General features: G+C 35.3%; 1 protein-coding gene across 3 annotated transcripts in view; it reads right to left on the bottom strand.

Moving 5' to 3' along the window:
- The window catches only part of TTC28 (tetratricopeptide repeat domain 28), a gene marked incomplete at its 3' end in the record, with an annotated part of 577,903 nt that overhangs the window by 246,199 nt on the left and 312,195 nt on the right, over positions 1-19,509 (bottom strand). For all 3 annotated transcript variants that reach the window (XM_084254147.1, XM_084254149.1, XM_084254148.1), the window contains exons 4-5: positions 15,250-15,522; positions 14,217-14,347 (exon numbers count right to left, since the gene is read on the bottom strand). In XM_084254147.1, coding sequence (XP_084110273.1) covers positions 14,217-14,347; positions 15,250-15,522 — 404 coding nt within the window. The remainder of the gene's footprint in view (positions 1-14,216; positions 14,348-15,249; positions 15,523-19,509) is intronic.

The raw sequence follows: 19,509 nt of genomic DNA, 5'->3' as shown, positions 1-19,509 counted from the left end.
GTCCTTCTGCCTGCTCTGCTCCCAGCTCTGGCTCTGGTGAATTCTCTCCCCCTCCCGTGCTTCTGACTGTACCCAGTGCATGTATAAACAAACAAAACAAATAAATAAATAAATAAAAACATGCCTCTATAAAAAAAAAAATTTTAAAAATTAAAAAAAAAAAGACCAAAAAAAAAGTAATAATACCTGGATCAGACAGTACTTAACAAATGTACTTTGTCTGAAAAAGCTGAGCACCTAAAATAACATTAGAATTCTTTTCCAGACTGTCATCAAGTAGAAATTACTTGCTGACATTTAAAATACAAAAATCAAAACAAAAACAAAAACAAAAACAAAAAAACACTTTGAAGCTGCTTTTATACATACAGAGGTCAAACACTAAGCACTATTTATTCCCCCATTAAAGTCCTTTTCTATTTATCTATTTCTATTCCTGTTTCACTTTTCCTAATATAAAAACTAAAGGGAAAATAGATCAGCAACTCAGATGCTACTTTACTCATCCTGCGTAACTTGAAAGCTCAGGTACGCAGCCAAACTCTGCTACCACAAAGCCACTGTGGCTGATTCCTCCATGGGATCCATAAACCACATAAAATCTGTAGCCAGAGTCAACTTCATTCATTCAGTGATATATCCTCTGAATTTGTAAGAGAAGCTACCAACTCCACTGATTAAAAAAAGATGGAGTATCCAAATATTTTAAAGTAAATTTGAAAAATTCAAGACAATATTCTTTGGTTTAGTATTACTTGACTTTGTAAGATTCCATAGCCATATAAGCCTTATCACAGTTAATAAACTCTTCTCTACAGATGGACATAATCTGATAATGTTCTTAATGTATTATCCTCTCTAGATCGAAAAAACATCATTTTGCATGCAGAGTTTAAAAGGGGGAAGAACTTTAGAGTCTTAAATAGCACAGATAGGGCTCTATAGATCTGCCTGCAATTTGACAGTGTTGTCACAACTTCAAAACGTAAGCTCTTTTCTCATTATATGAAGTCTATCAGAGCACCATCATCACTCAAGCAGGTCAAGGTTGAACTGATTTTACAGAATGTTGGTTAGACATGGTTTACGACCTCAGTAAGTGAGTAGAAGACACAAATACTACATTATCAGTGATGCAGTGTAAAAACCAATGGATTAGAAGTTGGGAGTCCCTGACATGAGTATAGCTATTAATTTGCAGTGTGTCCTTGGTAGATCTTCTGTCTATGGGCCCTGGCTGCCTTGGCTATAACATGAGGGGAATGTGCTCTCTGGGATCCTTATATGATCCAAAAATTGTGATTCTAAGTAAACAAGTATCAGAAATCAAAATATTTATTAGCAAAAACTACTTACAGTTATGATAAATTAGTCTGTAAGAAAAGAATTCATTTGTCAAGAATAACTAGGAAAAAATGGATTTAAAAAGACCATTTAAAAGGCACTGGAGGGAGATTAAGGCATTCAAGAATTAAGAGACCAAGAACCTGGACAAAAAGGAACTCATTAAAATCGGCCTGACATCTGGGAAAATTTTCCAATTAGAAAGAGTCATGGGGAAAGGTTGAGAAGTCAAGCACAGAAACTAAGCAGCGTGCTCAAAAATTACACGAGACTAGAGAGATAAAACCTGAATTGTGGTCCACCAAGGAAGTTAGGATTTGACCAACATAACAAATAAGTGAGCACAAAAATCTGAACCTCCCTTACCGCTGAGACAGTATTTTATAACTAGCATACACCTAAAGGAGGAAAAGACTAATTAAAATAATTACAATAAAACATGTTATTGTCATTCCCGTGATACTGGTAAGATAAAAATTACAGTTCAGAGCACACCATAATTCTAGGAACTGGTGAGTACAAGTTGAGACTGTTGAAGGACTAAAGCCTAGGATTACAGTAGAACCAGAAATTAATCTGACTGAAGCCTATCTTTGAAATACCTTATTCTTGACTAAATTATGATGATCTAATCCTGGTCTGAATGCCTATCAGATATCAAGGGAAATTCTACATGGAGGAGTAACATTGAGATTTTTTCATATGATCATATACAGTGGCAAAACATTTGATAAAATTGGGCCTCCCGGTGGCACAGCGGGTTGAGTGCCACGCTATGAAGCTGTCCACAGCCTCTGCAGTGCGGGTTCGAGACCTGGCTGGCCAGGGAGAGACCCACATGGCACGGCAGACCTCTCCTGCCTCACCCACTGCTCCCCTCAGCAGTGTCTTTGGTCCGTCTGCCTGTTCTGCTCCCCGCTCATCTCTGGTGAATTCTCTCACCCTCCCATACCTCTGACTGTACCCCTATTCTTTTATAAATAAATCTTTTTTAAAAATTGATAAAGAGGCCTCCCCTGGTGGTGCAGCAGTTGAGCACTGGGCTGCGAAGCTGCCCACAGCCTCTGCAGCACCAGTTGGATCCCCAGCCACTGGCAAGGGTCCCACATGGCATGACAGACCTCTCCTGCCGTGCCCGCTGCTCCCCTCAGCAGTATATTCTTTGTCAGTCTGCCTGTTCTGTTCCCCCCTTTGGTGAATTATCTCACCCTCCCATGCTTCTGACTGTACCCAGTGCTTGTATAAATAAAGAAATCTTTAAAAAAAAAACTTCCAATGAAGAATTTTTTACTGGGCAAGGTTAACACTTAGAATTAGATGCAAGATTAATAATTTTCCAGACAAGCAAAAGCTAGAGGAGTTTATCACCATGAAACTAGCCGTGCAAGAAATGTTAAAGAGGGGGAAAAAGTTAAAGGGACTTCTTCAAACTGAAAAGAAATAGCACTCACAAGAAAAGACATAAAAAGAAAACTAGTTTCTCACTGGAAAAGGTAATTAAGTAGTAAAAGTAATAGATCAGTCACTTATAAAGCAAACAAGAAGATTAAAGGACAAAAGTGGTATAACTAAAGCTACAATTATTAGTCAAGATACATATACAGAAAGATGTAAAATGAGACATCAAAACATAAAACATGGGGAGAAAAAAAAAAGTTTTGGTATGTGTTCAAAGTTAATAAGTTAGCAATCCAAATACACAGGAGGTTTTAAGAGATAAGTCAGACAAAGACAAATGCTCTATGATCTTACTTATAAATGGGATCTACAAAAACCAAACTCACAGAAATATAGATCAGGTTGGTGGTTGCCAAAGGTGGGGGTGGAAAAATGGATGATGGTGGTCAAAAGATACGAACTTCCAGTTATAGGTTAGTTAGTTGTGGGGGTGTGAAGTACAGCAGGGTGACTATAGTTAACAATACTGTATTGTATATTTTAAATTTGAAAAGAGAGCATATCTTAAAAGTTCTCATCACAGAAAAAATGTATTTATGCAAGGCTATGTTAACTTATTGTTGTAATAATGTGCAATATATACACGTATCAAATCAATATGATATACACCTCAATGTTATATGTCAATTATAACTAATAAAACTGGGGGAAACTATCAAATACAGTATTATATATGTATGTGGATTTTATTTTTAAATAAATAAAAGATTAACTACTGCTACAGACATTGGTAATAATGAATCAATAAAGATAATGATGAGCAAAAGAAGCCAAGCATAAAAGAGCATATACTATATAATTCCATTTACATAAAATGCAAAACAAAACAAAAAAACCTGTTATAAGTCAGAATAGTGGTTATCCTGTGGGGGAGGAGTATTAATACTAAAGACAAGAACCAGACTATTGGGTTGCTGGTAAATTTCTAGTTTCTGATCTGCAAAGAGGTTAAACAGGTATGTTCCCTTTGTAAAATTAATTTTTAAAAATGATTTGTGCACTTTTCTGTGTGTTATACTTAAATAAACATTTATTTAAACACACACATACTAACATGTAATAGCAGTCCTTAAATTGCAAATTCATTTTACAAATGAGCCATTCATATTTTCTCTACTTCTTTCCACACACTGTTTAATTATCTTCCAAATACCCCCAGCTTCTTTGGATCCAAAAGACTGTCAATAGTTAGATTGCCCCAGAAATAGGAGCTTAAGCTTATAGTTCATCCATAGATTGTGAAATGACTAAGGTTCTGAGGTTGGGATACTGGTTTAAATATTCACTGTAACGAGAACTTCTCTAATAGTTTTCATGGCTGGAAGATGATTATGAACATGATGAGGATGGCAGTAGCAAGTCCTGGGGTAGCTAACACTTATTAACCGCATGCTTTACGCTAAAAATTGTGCTAAATATTTTATTGCATATTACTCCTACTTTATGGATTAGGAGAATGAGGCTTAAAGAGGCTTATGTAACTTACTCAAGGTCATAAAACTAGTTAAGTGTCAGAGTACTCAGCCAAAGCTGGTTTGATTTTAAGCACATACTGCTTATAAATTCTGATTAGCATACTTAATTATTTATGTGTCAAATATTTCTAGAGAACTTGAGGATGTTTATTGCCTTAAAGGACTTAATTCTGTAATCATTATGGCCTCTTGGTTTGCCTAGTAAAACCCCCTAAAAGATAATTAAAAGGTAAAAATTTAGGCTTAGCTAATCACAAATTTTAACTAGAATCAAACTTATTAACTAATTAGTGAGGTGGGATCGAGACTGAAATGGTAAAACAAAAAATTAGAAGATTCCTAGCACCTCAACTTCTATCTTCCAGGAAAGGCCCAGAGACATGCTCAACATAGCTCCAGAAACCAGTGGACACCTGGTTAGTCAGTCTACAGAAGAATGTGGATTAAGGAATAAAAGCAATAAGCAATTTTTAACAGTGATTTCTTTGGGATGTGATTTATCTGTAGAAAAGGAAAACTTTGAAATTCATACATGCTTTATGGTAATTAGAGGAAAGTACTTTCATTCAGAGAGAATAAAAGATTCTGATTACTGCTTTGAAAACAGACTTCTTTTTTAAATAGTGAAGTAAAATTGGAAATAAGAAAGGATTGCTAATTTGGATCATCTGTAATAGTAGATGGGAAGGGCATCGTTCTTACCATCTATTCTCATCAAATTTTAATTGTTCTAAGCCACAATAACATAAAATTAAACAAACCTCAGTGATGACCTTACAAATTTAAGGGGGCTGCAGGAAATTATCTTTTTTGTTGTTGTTTTTGTCTCAGAAATTATTTTTAAAAACTGGACACAGGATAGATTTCATTTCAGCAAATATTAATGATTTATTCCACAAAAAATCTATTCCAAGTAGCTAGCAGAATATTATTTCATTCTGTTTCCAAAGCCATGATTCTTTAAGCCTCATTTATCTATTTTCACTAAATTTAGCAAACTTTTAGTTGCTGTTTCTACAAAATTTCTTTTTTCCTTTATTATCAGTATCTCTTTTTCCACAACACACATATAACTACATAAGACTCTTGAATAATGGCCCACCAGGCACTGAGGCTTTGTTAATTCTTTTCAAACTATTTCCTCTATGACTTTCGGAGTCCATCATTGCCATTGACCTATCTTCAACTTCATGCTTCTTCCTCTGCCATAAAATATTCTATTCTATCAAGTAAACATTTTTCTTTCAGATACTGTTTTTTTCAGTGCTAAAATTTCTATTTTACTTTCTCTGTTTCTACTTCTCTGTTGAGACTTTTCTATTTACTCATCCACTATGAGAATATTTTATTTTCCAATTTGAACACCGTTAAAATAACTGTCTAAAAAAAGCCTCATCCACTAATTCCAACATTCGGGCCATCCTGGGATTGGTCTCATAGGATGCCTTTTTCTTAAATATGAATCACATTTTCCATTTTCTTCATTTATCTAATAATTTTAGAATCTATCCAGGGCGTTGGAATAAATACAGTCTCCATTAAGTACTTGGAACTTTGTTATATGACTTTATAGAGCATCAACTTTTCTGTTTTTACAAGCATTAAAAACCCAGATGGATTCAAACACCAAACTGCTTGTCTTATAGTGGGCAGCAGCTGAAATATCTGCTCAGTTCTTTTCGACATGGTCAAGTTGCTTGGAATCTGCCCCATACACTTACAGTAGGGGCTACCCAGAGGTTTGATCAGAATTTACACAAAGAATTTGAGGCTCCTCATGTACACCTCTCATTTTCAGGATTTCCTCCTCACTTTCTGGTAGCTGTTTAAGCTCAAATTCTTTCCTCTCAATCCACAACCAATAAGACTACACAAGTTTGAGTAGCACAAGTTTGAGTAGCACTGCAGGATCTGGTATAGATATTCTGGCCAAAAACAAACCAGCAACATTAAAAACAGGAAATTCATCTGGTGTTATAATCAGTATTAATTCTCCTCCAATTCCTGCCTGGTTTTGGTCACTCTCCGTACCTTCACATAGCTATTTTCTTTTTATTTTGCCCAGAGTTTATAGTTGTTATATGTGACGAGGCTTTTATGAGCTTTCTGTTCTCCTTATGTATCTACAGAGAACACAACCGTTCTGTTCTCCTTATGTATCTACAGAGAATACAAATGATTCTAGTAAAAATAGCAGATACAATAGAAAAATGAAGGTTGTCTATGATTCACTTCTCATCTTCTAATTAAAGATTAGAGTTATAAGAGATTCTGGCAACACTATCCAACAGAATTTTCTAAGAGATAATAGAAAAAAAAATTTTCCAGCACTGTCTAATATGGTAGCCACTAGGCACAAGAGCTATAGGGCACTTAAATAAAATATGCCTATTGTAAATTGGGAAGAAAATTTTCTAATTTATTTAATTCCAATTTGAAATAATCACATGTGGCTTAATGGCTCTCAAGGTCATTTGACCTGGTCTTCCTGTTTACAGATGGTGCATCAACAATTCTGAGCTTCCATAAAGGTCTGCCCAGGACATATGACCACTAGTGACAAACAGGATTTGAATTTAGATCTGCAAATTTCAAGTCTGAAATTTCTTCTACCCTGCAGAAGTGGGAGACTGCAAAATGCTATAGCTGGAAAAGGACAACCAAAAATATAATAGGTAAAGTGATGACAAAGCAGTACAAGAAAAAGTTGGAAAAAATTGAACAGCTGAAGGCAGAATGATTTTCTACTATATCATATATAATAGATAACTATAACTATAACTATAGGTGATAACTATTTTATCAGTAGGAGAAAAGGCCTTTGTATAGCTCCTTACTGGCTCAGTTCATTTGTAATACAATGTACAGAAAGCATAATCAAAAAATTTATGTCCTATTTCCGTTCTTCACAAGTGTCTGCTTTCCAAGGTCTACACTCGTCAGTAATTTGAAGAGCTACAGCTTAACAATCTTAGTTTTTTTTCCTCAAAAGGCTGCAAGACACACACCACTGAAAAGGTTGCCAAGCCTTCCCCTCCTAAACTTAATATTAATACTCCCTATGAGGATATGGTTCTCTGCTAAAATGGAATGCTTTTTACCTTTAACCCACTCTCCTGTACTACTGGAAATAAAATAATTACCTCACTACATTCTTTTTGTCTCGCTCTCACACACTCACCCCACAAACCTTTGTGTGGATTTCATATTAGCACTACTAATATACTGATACATGGTATAGCAAATGTCTGCAAAAAGGTCCAAGAAAAATAGCATTGTTTTTGAAGAAAGTGCTGTGGTTAGGATGATGTAATAAAAAATCATATAATTAATTTCCTGTAGCCACATCCTAAAGGAAATCCAGAAGGTTCAATTTTCTCACAAAGTCAAGTAGTCTTTTTCATGTATCAGTAACTGTTCCTGTTAACCTACAGGTGTCATAAATTGATAACGATTATATTTACCTTTTATTTTCAAAATCACAGAGAATGAAATTTTATTTTAAAAGATCTTTTATGTGGAAGGCATTATCAAAATATAAAAGTATCCTAATTGAATGTGAATTTTAAATCTTAGTTACTGATAGCAGAGTTACTGCAGAAAAGACAAGCAAACTTAGTTGGTATTTACTACAGGACTTCAGAAGGCTACCTCTCCACACACTTCAGAGTCATCAGCTTATTTGCATATCAGGTTCCCTGAATAGAGAACAACATCTCTAATGCAAAGTAATTTATGCAGTCTTCTGACAGTTAATATTAGCTCACAAGAAGGTCTCTCTGGGCACCTAAAATTAATTTTCTAGCTATTAAAGTAGAGCGAAGCTTAGTCAGAATGAAAACTCCTGTGGAGAAGGTATCACTTCCCCTAATAAGTATCTGAGAATAATCATGTAAAAGAAAAACCTATTGCTTTTTATGGTAAATAGACAAAAGTGTTTCAGGTTTTTGTCTTGCTACTTGGGAGAATCTTAATATATATTAAAGCTAAAGATGCAAGTGACAGAAAGATGCAATTTGGTACCCTTACACAGTCATAAAGCATCAACAGAGGTTAATTTTTTCTTCAAAAGGAAGTTTCTATATTTCATTACAATGTAAAAATAATACAAAAAAAAAAAACTAAGGTATAGTGTGAGGTCACAGATACAATATAAGAGAAGGATAAACACAGAAAAGTCATTCTCTGAACTTTACATATTCAAGAGGGTATGACTACTTTTGGGGAAGTTTATCAAAATTCCAAATAGTACAATAATTAAGAGGGAAAAAAGTAAAGCTCAAACATAAACAAAGAAGTGTACAAAATTATCATTGCTTGCAGAAAATTTGCATTCCAAGAGAATCAACAAAAAGTTGTGAACTAAGAGATAACCTTCACATGGTCAAATACAAACACGCAAAATCAAAACATCCCATATGCCATCAATACTAGTTTAAAAAAATGGATAGAAACAATATAGAGATTTTTCAAAAAACTAAAAATAGAAATTCCTTATGATCCAGTTATCTCCCTTCTAAGTATTCATCTGAAGAATATGAAAAGATTAATTCAAAGAGATATATGCACTCCCATATTCACCTCAGCCTCATTCACAATAGCTAAGAATTGGAAACAACCCATATGCCCACTGATAGATGAATGTATAAAGATGTAGTTTATATACACAATTAATACTATTCAGTTATAAAAATAGATGAAATCCTGCCATTTGCATCAACATATATGGACCTAGAGAGTAATAAATCAGGTGAAGAAAGACAAACATTGATTTTACTCATCTGTGGAAGATTAAAAAATAAAACTAATGAACAAACAAAATAAAACAAAAACAAACTCAGACTATAAAACAAAATAGTGGCTACTAGAAGGGAAAGGGGAAAGTGGTGGGTAAATTGAGTAAATAGGGTCCATCTTATGGTGAAGGGGGATATAATGCTTTAAGTGGCAAACATAATGTAGTAATACAAATGTTGATTATATCACTGACACCTGAAACATATGTTACTTCAGTAAGAAATTTTAAAAATGCACAATAGAAAAAAATCTTTGATTGCCAATGAGGATTATTTAGAAATACATAAATATAGTATAACTAGGAAATACATTAAATAGCTAAGAAAAAAAATCTCCCCGTAAGCATAGAACAGTGAGAGGCAGGAAAGTGTAAATGCAGAAACAAAATCATGCTCCTGAATAGAAGACTCTTGAAAATAAACAATTTATCTATAATTAGTATATAAATTTAATGCAATTCCAACAAAAATCCCAATGAAGATTCTCCAAAATTTTGCAAAAATGATTTTAAAGTTCATTCAGCCAGGGGAGTGTAGGAGGGGGACAAGAATATCCTTAAACATTTTCAAACAGAATAATAGTATGGGACTTGTAACAAATGCAAATATGATAAAGCAATAGTAATTAAAACTGTATATAAGAACACAAATTGCCCAACAGTTCAGCGGGATAAGACAGCAATGCCTAGAATTAGATCAATATAAAATAACCAGTACCTAATACAAGAAAATAGGTTGAGTATTAAAGCTCTTTACAAAAGAAATATGAACAAAATGATCTTTCTTAAAGAATTTTTTAATAGCCAAGCCTAACAGTGATCAAAAAACACAAAATCATAAGATAACTTTTTTTACCTGTCAAATCGATTTTTTAGTTCTAATACATTGTAGATAGGATTGACAATAGATAGTATTTCTGAGAGCAATTTAGCAGTAAGTATCAGAAGACTTTTTTTTTTTTCCAAGCAGGTGTGCTTCCTAATAATTTAACCAAATGAAATTATGAGATAGAAGTTTAAAGATTTATGTACAAAGATGTTTTACTGCCAGATCTTATACTGCCAAAAATTATGAAACAAACTAACAGCACAACATTTGTGATAGTCATAAAACATTTAATAAAATGTTTAAAAATTAAGAGGTAAAAATTAACACAAAACAAGTTATAAAACGCATTATAATTTTTCTTTGAATACATATAAACAAGTATAATTGCATATATGACCAGAAACATGTTCCAAAAATATTAACAGAATGATAGGCTTAAGATCTTATATTATTTTTATGTATTTCTTACATAATTACATGTAAGTAATAATCATTACCTTTTTAGAAGTCAAGAGTATGTGACTTTAATGAATAGAATAGTGGAGAATATCTGATCTTTGCTAAGACATGAACTATCTTATCACTCAGCAAAACATGACTGACACAATGACCAGGTTCTAGAACTTCATACACTAATTTTTATGTCTCTCTGAGGGCCCAGCTTGAGTTCCACTTGTTTCATGAAGCTTTCTCAAGTATATACTAGTCTCTTTCTCCTCTCGAATCTTGGCAGTAATTAAGAGTACATTCATCATTTATTACTCAAGCAGCACTTTTTTTAGTACAATTACTTTAATGGAGGTATATACAGGGCATCTGGGAGCATAAAGGAGGGAGCAGAGAAGAGTCCGCCGAGCCCAAGATCAGTAGTAGCAATTTGCCATACAGACAATATTGATACCAAGATGGCATTCCATAAAGAGGGGGGAAAGTACATTACTTGGAAATCCTTTAGTGCCTTTTCCACACCACCTAGATAACACTCTGTTCTCCTCTTTGTTCCCCAGTATACCTATACATATTTCTAAACATGTGACCATACACTGTATTCACTTACATGTGCATATTCCCCATTAGAGCAAAAATCCTTCTATGGTAGAGAAGATGACTTTGCTGTCTCTGTCTGTATCTTTGGGGATTTTCATAATTTTTTTTAAGATTTATTTATACAAGAACCGGGGTACAGGCCAGATGTGCAGGAGGGTAAGAGGATTCACCAGAGACAGAGCAGGGATCAGAACAGGCAGACGGACCTAAGACACTGCTGAGGGGAGCAGCGGGTGAGACAGGAGAGGTCTGCGGTGCCACGTGGGATTCTCGCCGGCTGGGCGGGATCGAACCCGCGCTGCAGAGGCTGTGGACAGCTTCACAGTGCTGTGCTTAACCCACTGAGCCACCTGAGAGGCCCATTAATTTTTTTTTAAATGAAAATAACATTGGTTTGGAGCACTGTATATGATTCACAGATATAGGATCTCATTGCTTCAAGTGAAGTGTATGTTACCACATCACACCCACCACCAAGGCACTCATAGACATCAAGTAGTATTTTAATATTGTTCTCATATTAAACCTCCGACCAAAAGAGAACATATGCCCCTCAAGAAGAGTGATCCCACACCCTCCACCTAAACCCTGAACCCTCAGTACAGTGATTTGCACACATTAGGGTTTTTATGACCAGACATTACATATAACTGAATTAAATAAATTCTAGAAGATAGTCAACTAAGTTCAACTAAAACTTTGAACTTAAATAAAATATACATTATTGCAATAATGTATTGTTCCCTTTGGACTTTTTGTAGATTTATCCTTTAATTTCTAACCAATATTAAATAGTCTTAACAACTGGTGGGTGGTTTCAAAGATAAAAAAAATAAAGATTTTTAGTTAATTATAGTTAAGCAAGAAACAACAATTATAACCTTAAAAATTAAGAGAAATGGTAAGTAACAAATTTCTCAAGAAAATAATGGTACCCCCATAATTTCAGAGAAAAATATAATAGAAGAGACACACAGTGAGAGAAAAGAGAAATTCTATTAAGTCAGTGAAGAAATTAGATACATATGCTTTCACAGAATAGAACAAGAGAACAGGCTAAACATTAGGAACATCCCAGACCAAGGCTTCTGCTATGGTCAAGCTTTGGCTAACTTTCAACTGGACTCAGCAAGTGAAAGGGAATGGCAATAACAGGGCTGTAACTTTAAGGAGAAAACAAATGGGATTTTCCAACTTAGAGGCCAGGCCACAGATCATTAATTATGTATCTGGACATTCTCTACTCACAAAGGGGAAAAGGAAATGAGGTTTAAAAATTAATCCTATTCCCCTAATTAAAAGCCTTTTTACCCTACCCAAAGTTAGGAAAACAAGAGAATTAAAAGAAGCTCTTGGGGGCCTCCCTGGTGGCGCAGGTAGTTGAGTGCCACACTGTGAAGCTGTCCGCAGCCTCTGCAGCGCAGGTTCGATCCCGCCCAGCCAGCGAGAATCCCACATAGTACAGCAGACCTCTCCTGTCTCGCCTACAGCTCCCCTCAGCAGTGCATTTCTTCAGTCTGCCTGTTCTGTTCCCAGCTCTGTCTCCAGTGAATCCTCTCACCCTCCCACGCATCTGGCCTATACCCTTGTTCTTGTATAAAAATAAATCTTAAAAAAAAAAAAAAAGAAGCTCTTGGCATATTTGCATATACCTATTTTTGTCCCTTCACTAAACGGCCCTATCTGTATAACTGTGCTATTTAAACCCAATTCTCACTTTTTAAAAATTAAGTAACATTGCATTGTAACATTATATAAGTTTCTGGTATTCATAATTGAGAATCAACATGTGTGTATACTACATTAAGGTCACCACTAAGAGTCCAAGTCTTAATGCCATCTGTTTATCTGCCTCTAGAATTATGACCCTTCTTCTCACTCTCTTAACATTAAAAAAAGACAGATCATCAAGTTTATAGGAATTGTTTGTAAACTAAGAGTCACTAGGCAAAGAACAAAATGTATAAACAACTCTCTTGAAAATAAATTTTCCAAAAGTCCATAACTTTTGAATGACCTACTTTACTTTAGTAGCTTTCAAAGGCTTTTTTTCTGGCACCCAAAGATGAGACAGATTTTGTAGAAGTCTAGTCTTCCTAAGAGGAGATTTCAGCCTGTTGTTAGAGCAAACTTTCCCAGTTTCTTCTAAGTGCCTAACTATATTCTAGAGACTTGAAGATGCTGGATCATTTAAATAATATAATTAATCTCTATATGTCCCATAGTGAAATTCTGAAAGATAAATGTAACAAAATATACTTCTCAACACATTGATTCATAAGTTTATTGTTGCCTCTGCTGTTAACCTTCTTTTTCTTATTGATAACAGTATATTAAAAACCATCATTTAGGTAATTCTACTATGGAATTTCAGGTACTATGTTAGGCACTATGTAATTTATAACTCTATCACAAATGTGTATAGAAAAAATAGGACTGGCATTTTTAAATAAGAAAACAGAGGCAAAGAAGAATTAAGTAATAAGTTCCCCAAGTTCTCAGAGCTAGGATACACTGGAGCAAGAATTCACATCTGGATATGTCACTCCAAACCCCACTCTCTTTCCACTCTGCAAGCACTTTCGCATCTTACTGCTTCTACTAAATAGCAACTCCGATATTACATGTATTATATTACATAAGACCAGGATAAACAAAAGGTCAAGACAAAGACAAAACTTTCAAGTTGGCCATTGATCTGAGGCATACAACAAGGGAACAGGGATAAAAATGGGGGAGCGAATAGCACAAGGGACTGTGGTGATGGTTCGTGGGTGATATGGTGGTAGGAGAACTACAGGGGCTACATCTGAAGGGAGAAACCAATTACTGTACAAAAATAAACAACGATATAAGAAAAAAAGACTAGGATAATAATTATCATTATAATTCAGGTCTCTCAATCAGACTTAATGTACTTTCAAACCTGATTTAAAAATCCATCAAAGAAACAATATGAAGAATTTACAGTAATAATACTCTATATTTCAAAGAAAGCACGTTTGCTTCTTTAATATAGTAAATATATTATAATGATATAACTTTTTGCTAATTTTACATAGGTTTAACCCAAGGCACCTGTGAAGAGAATAAGACCAATGCATCTGACCAAACTATTAGATCCTCAGGTCAGAGACTATAAGGAATTGTTGATGAAAGTTGGAAGCAATGATTATCATGTTATCAACATACCTAAGACATTCTGAATAGCAAAAAAATATTCCATGTTTCAAAAAATATATTTTTGGTCTGCAAGTAAGTTTCCTACCTCTCTGTCCTTGAGCTTCATGGCGAGCACCAACTGATGCCTGTGGTTAGTGAGAGCCTCTCGGTAATTTCCTTTGGAGAAGAATGCAGAACCCAGATTCCCATGAGCTCGGCATTCTCCTGTCTGGTCACCTAATTGGTTTTTTAAAAATACAAAACATAAAAAACTTCTTCATTTAATGTTATTTATAACATCCATCTTCATTAAAGAGCCCCTGACTTCTTTTAAAGAAATATTTTCTTCTTCAATAAGACTATATATGAAAAGTTATGGTCCTAGAATTTAAATTTCTGGTCAACAATTGTTGCTGTTGTTATAGGAGAACAATAGTCAGGGATATTGGTGTCCTGCAAATGAGAGGTTAAAACCTTTGACACAAATGAGCTATGTTTGTATGATCTCACTGTTCTGCCAACAACTTTTGGCCAGTCAGTTGACTCCAAACTTACAAGATGTTGCTTCTTTACAAGTATGCTGATTGTATATTTACCATCTGCTCTGTCTTTCTGCAATCCTACAAGTTCTTAAATAATCACTTGGATGATAATCATAATCATAAGCCATACTTACTTTACAAATGAGAAAAAGACAGCACAGAAAGGTTAGGCAAGTTGCTGAGTGCAGCACAGCTAGAAAGTGGCAGAACCAGGCCTCTAAACTCAGCAGTCTGGCTCCACTGTCCACATTATTAACCACTGTACTATCTCCTCCAACAATATAATGATGCATTCTAATGTAGGCAAAAATTGAAATTAAGATGAACAACTTATTCACCAACACTATGACTTAGGATATTAAACCTATGAGCCCAAATCTCTGAAGAGAGCAATAAATATGTTAATCAACATCTCTTGACCTTTTGGGGGTCTTAAAACTTGCTTATATGAAAAGTCCTAAAGTGTTGAGTGCTCTAAAATACAATGTTCTAGAGACACACTTGTTTTTCATTGCATATATTATTCCCATTCATGTCCAGTCAATCAGCTTTGTTTATTTCCCATCTGCACTGAAATAAAGGCGACATGTAACCTACCTAAGGTCTTGGCTACGTCCAAGTCCTGCTGCATGTAACCAGTGCTCTTCTCTGTGTTCCCAAGAGACCAGTAAGCACTGCTCAGGGCAGAGAAAACAGAACCTCTCAGTTTGAGGCTGCAGGTGCCAATCTTCAGAGCAGCTTCTAAGACAACTACAGAGGCCCCATGATGGCCAGCTGTCAGGAGTTCCTGTCCAACCACAGATACGACCACAAAGGGACTCTTGTCCAATTTCATTTTCTGAAGCTGCTGATAAGTAGGCTCGAGGGAGTCTGAAGAAAAACAAAAGAAAACAAGAAAATGTAAGATAATAAACAAAACTATCTTTTCTAAATGCTCTACAAACAAATGTTTATCATATCTTTCTATGGCCTATTTCAACTACAAGTTCTCAATCTTTAATCTAGCACTAGCCTTACTGCCCAATTACCCACATTACTCAAACACCAACCTCTATCCAGCAATTTCCTTCTCACTGCTACATTCATACACCACACTCTCTCTCTTTTGGTCTGCTTCCCCTATATAGTTTTCCCTCCTCTGCCCTCTAAGAATATTATAAGCACATCATCCCTCAAGACCCAACTCTACTATCAAATATTCTTAGGCCCTCTAGCCCACATTTTTATATCTAATCTTCTGCTGCATTTTATGATTAACATTGCATGGTTTGGCACACTTAAGCATTTTAGAATTGCTCCATGTATGTTAATGTTTTAAATATTTTCCAGCAAAATTAGAAGACCAGTATAAGATTGTCTAATATAACTCCATAGCAATGCAGTCACTAAATTAAAAATATGGCATTGCCATAAAAAGTGAAAGTCATAACCACATTTGGTGTTTCATGAATGTTTGTTAAACATGAATCTGAATGGTTATTCATAAACTCTGTACACTTTTTCCCCTAGAAGATGCAATAATGAAGCTCTCCTAACATAGTACCTATCACCTTCACTGACAACCCGGTATATCCTTTGCTGCTTCTGAGACCAATATGACCAAATAAAAAAATCATTAGCAATTTTCGTTGTGGTTATAAATGAAACCATAAGGAAATCATCCAAATTTAAAGGTAAGATGGAAGACAAAATTAATGATTTTCTCATTTTATTTTCATATGGTATTTGGAAAATACATTGATTAGGGGTCAGGAAGTCACAAGGAAATTCTTTCCATGTGAAGCCAGGTCTGAATGTAAATGACATCAAACTTCCTTTTCCCTTTTTTTAAAAAGACAACTGCAGAGTTAATGAATATAACCTCACAATGAGATGACACTTAAAATATATTTGCTGTTAGCTTTCCTGAAAATTATTTCACATTAGTTACCACACTGTGCATATGTAAAGAACTATAAAAAAAAAAAGGTTGGTCTCTTTAAACCGTGAATCTCTCACCCAACAGTACTACATTAAAATGTAATTTTTACAATTTATGACTTTGAATCTCAACTCTCCACTAAGGAGCTCTCGTCTGAATCAACATTACCACAAAAGCCTCAAAACCCACTAGTGCCTAAAGCATTTTTCCCTTCAATAAGATCACTAAACAGAGAACAAAGAACATTTTTACACCTGTCAAGATGCAAGCAGTGCATAGTACCAGTAAATAGTAGCTAACCAATAGGGTTAAATATAGGCACAAGAACCCGGGAATTGCTAGAATAGAAAAGAACAATACCACACTGAAACACTGTGAGCAGAATTTTGGCGATACCCACTAATGGGTTTGGCAGCTAATGATGATCACATTAGCATCCCACTGGCCAATTAGCAGAAGCAAAAATAACAGGATTTAAAGCTGAAAAGACCTTGAATATTCCTTGTTTTATTCAAATACTTCATTTGAAGTATTTTTTAAAAAGTATTCAAATGAAGTATTTGAATATATAAGTGCTTCACCCAAGGTCAGGCAACCTGGGACTAAGCCAAGATTAGAACCATTGCAGGGCTTGTACTCCAGGGTCTAAGATACCATATTCTTAGTTGCTAGCAAAAGAAACCAATCTTTTTTTTTATTATTATTATTATTTTTTTAATAGAGGCATGCTTATTTATTTGTTTGTTTGTTTGTTTTTGTTTATACATGCACTGGGTACAGTCAGAAGCACGGGAGGGTGAGAGAATTCACCAGAGCCAGAGCGGGGAGCAGAGCAGGCAGAAGGACCGAAGTACACTGCTGAGGGGAGCAGCGGGCGGCAGGAGAGGTCTGCGCGCCATGTGGGACCCTCCTCCGGTGGCCGGGGAGCAGCCGGGGGATCGAACCGGCGCCGCAGACGCTGCGGGCAGCTTCGCAACCCAGCACTCAACCGCTGCGCCACCGGGGAGGCCCAAAAGAAACCAATCTTGACTGGTTTTAATCATTACAGATAAGAACAAAGTAGGGGAAGGATAGAAAATCAGGCCTCCGGATCATTGTCAAAATCATGTTACAAAAGCTGTTGTGAGAAGGCAATGTCATTGTTGCAACTAAACAAAAGATACCACAGTTTACAATGTTGGGGTCCTAGCTGCAAAGTAGGATTGGAAAATAAAGATACATTGTCTGCAGCTTGTATAGTGGAAGATAGGGAGACAAAAGAATAACACAGGGAATTTCCAAAACACAAGAGAATTCAGACACCAACAATCCAAAAAGACTGATGACCAGTAAAAATATCATACTTCAGCTGGTGATTTTTTTTAACCATAGTAACCAATGCTTAAAAAAAAAAAAAAAAAAAAAGGTCATCTAAGTGACTCTGAAACTATGCAATAGTAGAAAGAAGAGAAAACATTGCCATGGTTAGAAGACTAAAGAAAGTAAATACCTGGAAGACTCCCAAAAGAAAAAGATCTCCCTGATTATACAAATTTTCACTAAGTAAAAACTAAATTGAAGGAATGAATAAGCAGTTAATGATCAAAATTCCATTTGCAGCATATAGGAAAAAGAATATAAATACATTAAAAAAGAAAGGATAGGGACCTCCCCGGTGGCGCAGCAGTTGAGTGCTGGGTTGCAAAGCTGCCCAAAGCCTCTGCAGCACCAGTTCGATCCCCAGCTGCTCCCCGGCCACTGAAGGGGGGTCCCCATTGGCACGCAGACCTCTCCTGCCACCCGCTGCTCCCCTCAGCAGTGTACTTCGGTCCTTCTGCCTGCTCTGCTGCCCGCTCTGGCTCTGGTGAATTCTCTCACCCTCCCGCGCTTCTGACTGTACCCAGTGCTTGTATGCATAAATAAATAAATAAATCTTTAAAAAAAAAAAAAAGAAAGGATAGAATTGTGCTTTTAGTGACAAACTTAATGTAGTATATCTAGATGTTCATTTATAATGCACACTTGAAACATTATAATGCAATGTTACTTCAATAAAATAAATTAACATAAGTTAAAATGCTAGCTAACATACAGAATATGTTATAAGAGTTTGGAAAAGGAAAGATTACCAATAGCAATCAGAAAGCTTCATGGAATGCAGAATCTGATTTATTGAACAAAGGGTAGGGTTTAGACAAGTCTTTGCTTCATTTCTGAAAGTGGAGGTTATTTAAGGCAGAAGGTTTATCCTAAATAAAGGTGCCATAAGATAAGTACAAAGAATGATAGGGAATATTGAACAGGACAGCGTGCATGGACCAGAGAATATTTATAAAGAAAAGAGTTGATATGAAATACTGAGAAAATAAAATTAATAATAATAAAGAAATAATGGAGAAAATACTGAGCTAAAGATAAAGAGACGTGAATTTCAGAGCCACCAAGTCTCCCATTTTGTCAAATATATAGATTGTGTCTATGGTGATGATTACATAATCTATCTATGCAATCTATATATTATGTGCTTATGCATATATATACATATTTACATACACGAATATACATGCATGAATACATTCAAATATGAATAGATACATACACAATTATATGCCTATATGTGGATACACATATAAATGTACACATATGTACATCTTTTGTATGTGTACAGATTCAACACACAAAAGTCCACTTTACATTAATTTAAAATCTTTTACTGTCAAAGTTGTATGCTTTTGGCTGTAATCATGTCTCATTTGTCAATGCTCACTTATTAGATGCTCTGGTTATCTGCTGTACAGGTTTTTGATGAATATCAAGTATTAGGGTAAGTTGTTTTCTTTTTTTTTTTTTCCAAAGATTTATTTATTTATATGTACAGTAGCTGGGGTACAGGTCAGAGATGCAGGGGGTGAGAGGATTCACCAGAGATAGAGTGGGGAACAGAACAGGCAGACTGA

Source organism: Talpa europaea (genome assembly GCF_964194135.1).
Source record: "Talpa europaea genome assembly, chromosome: 14".
Classification (NCBI taxonomy): domain Eukaryota; kingdom Metazoa; phylum Chordata; class Mammalia; order Eulipotyphla; family Talpidae; genus Talpa; species Talpa europaea.
Note: the sequence above shows the minus strand (reverse complement) of the source record. Positions and strands in the feature narration are given on the sequence as shown.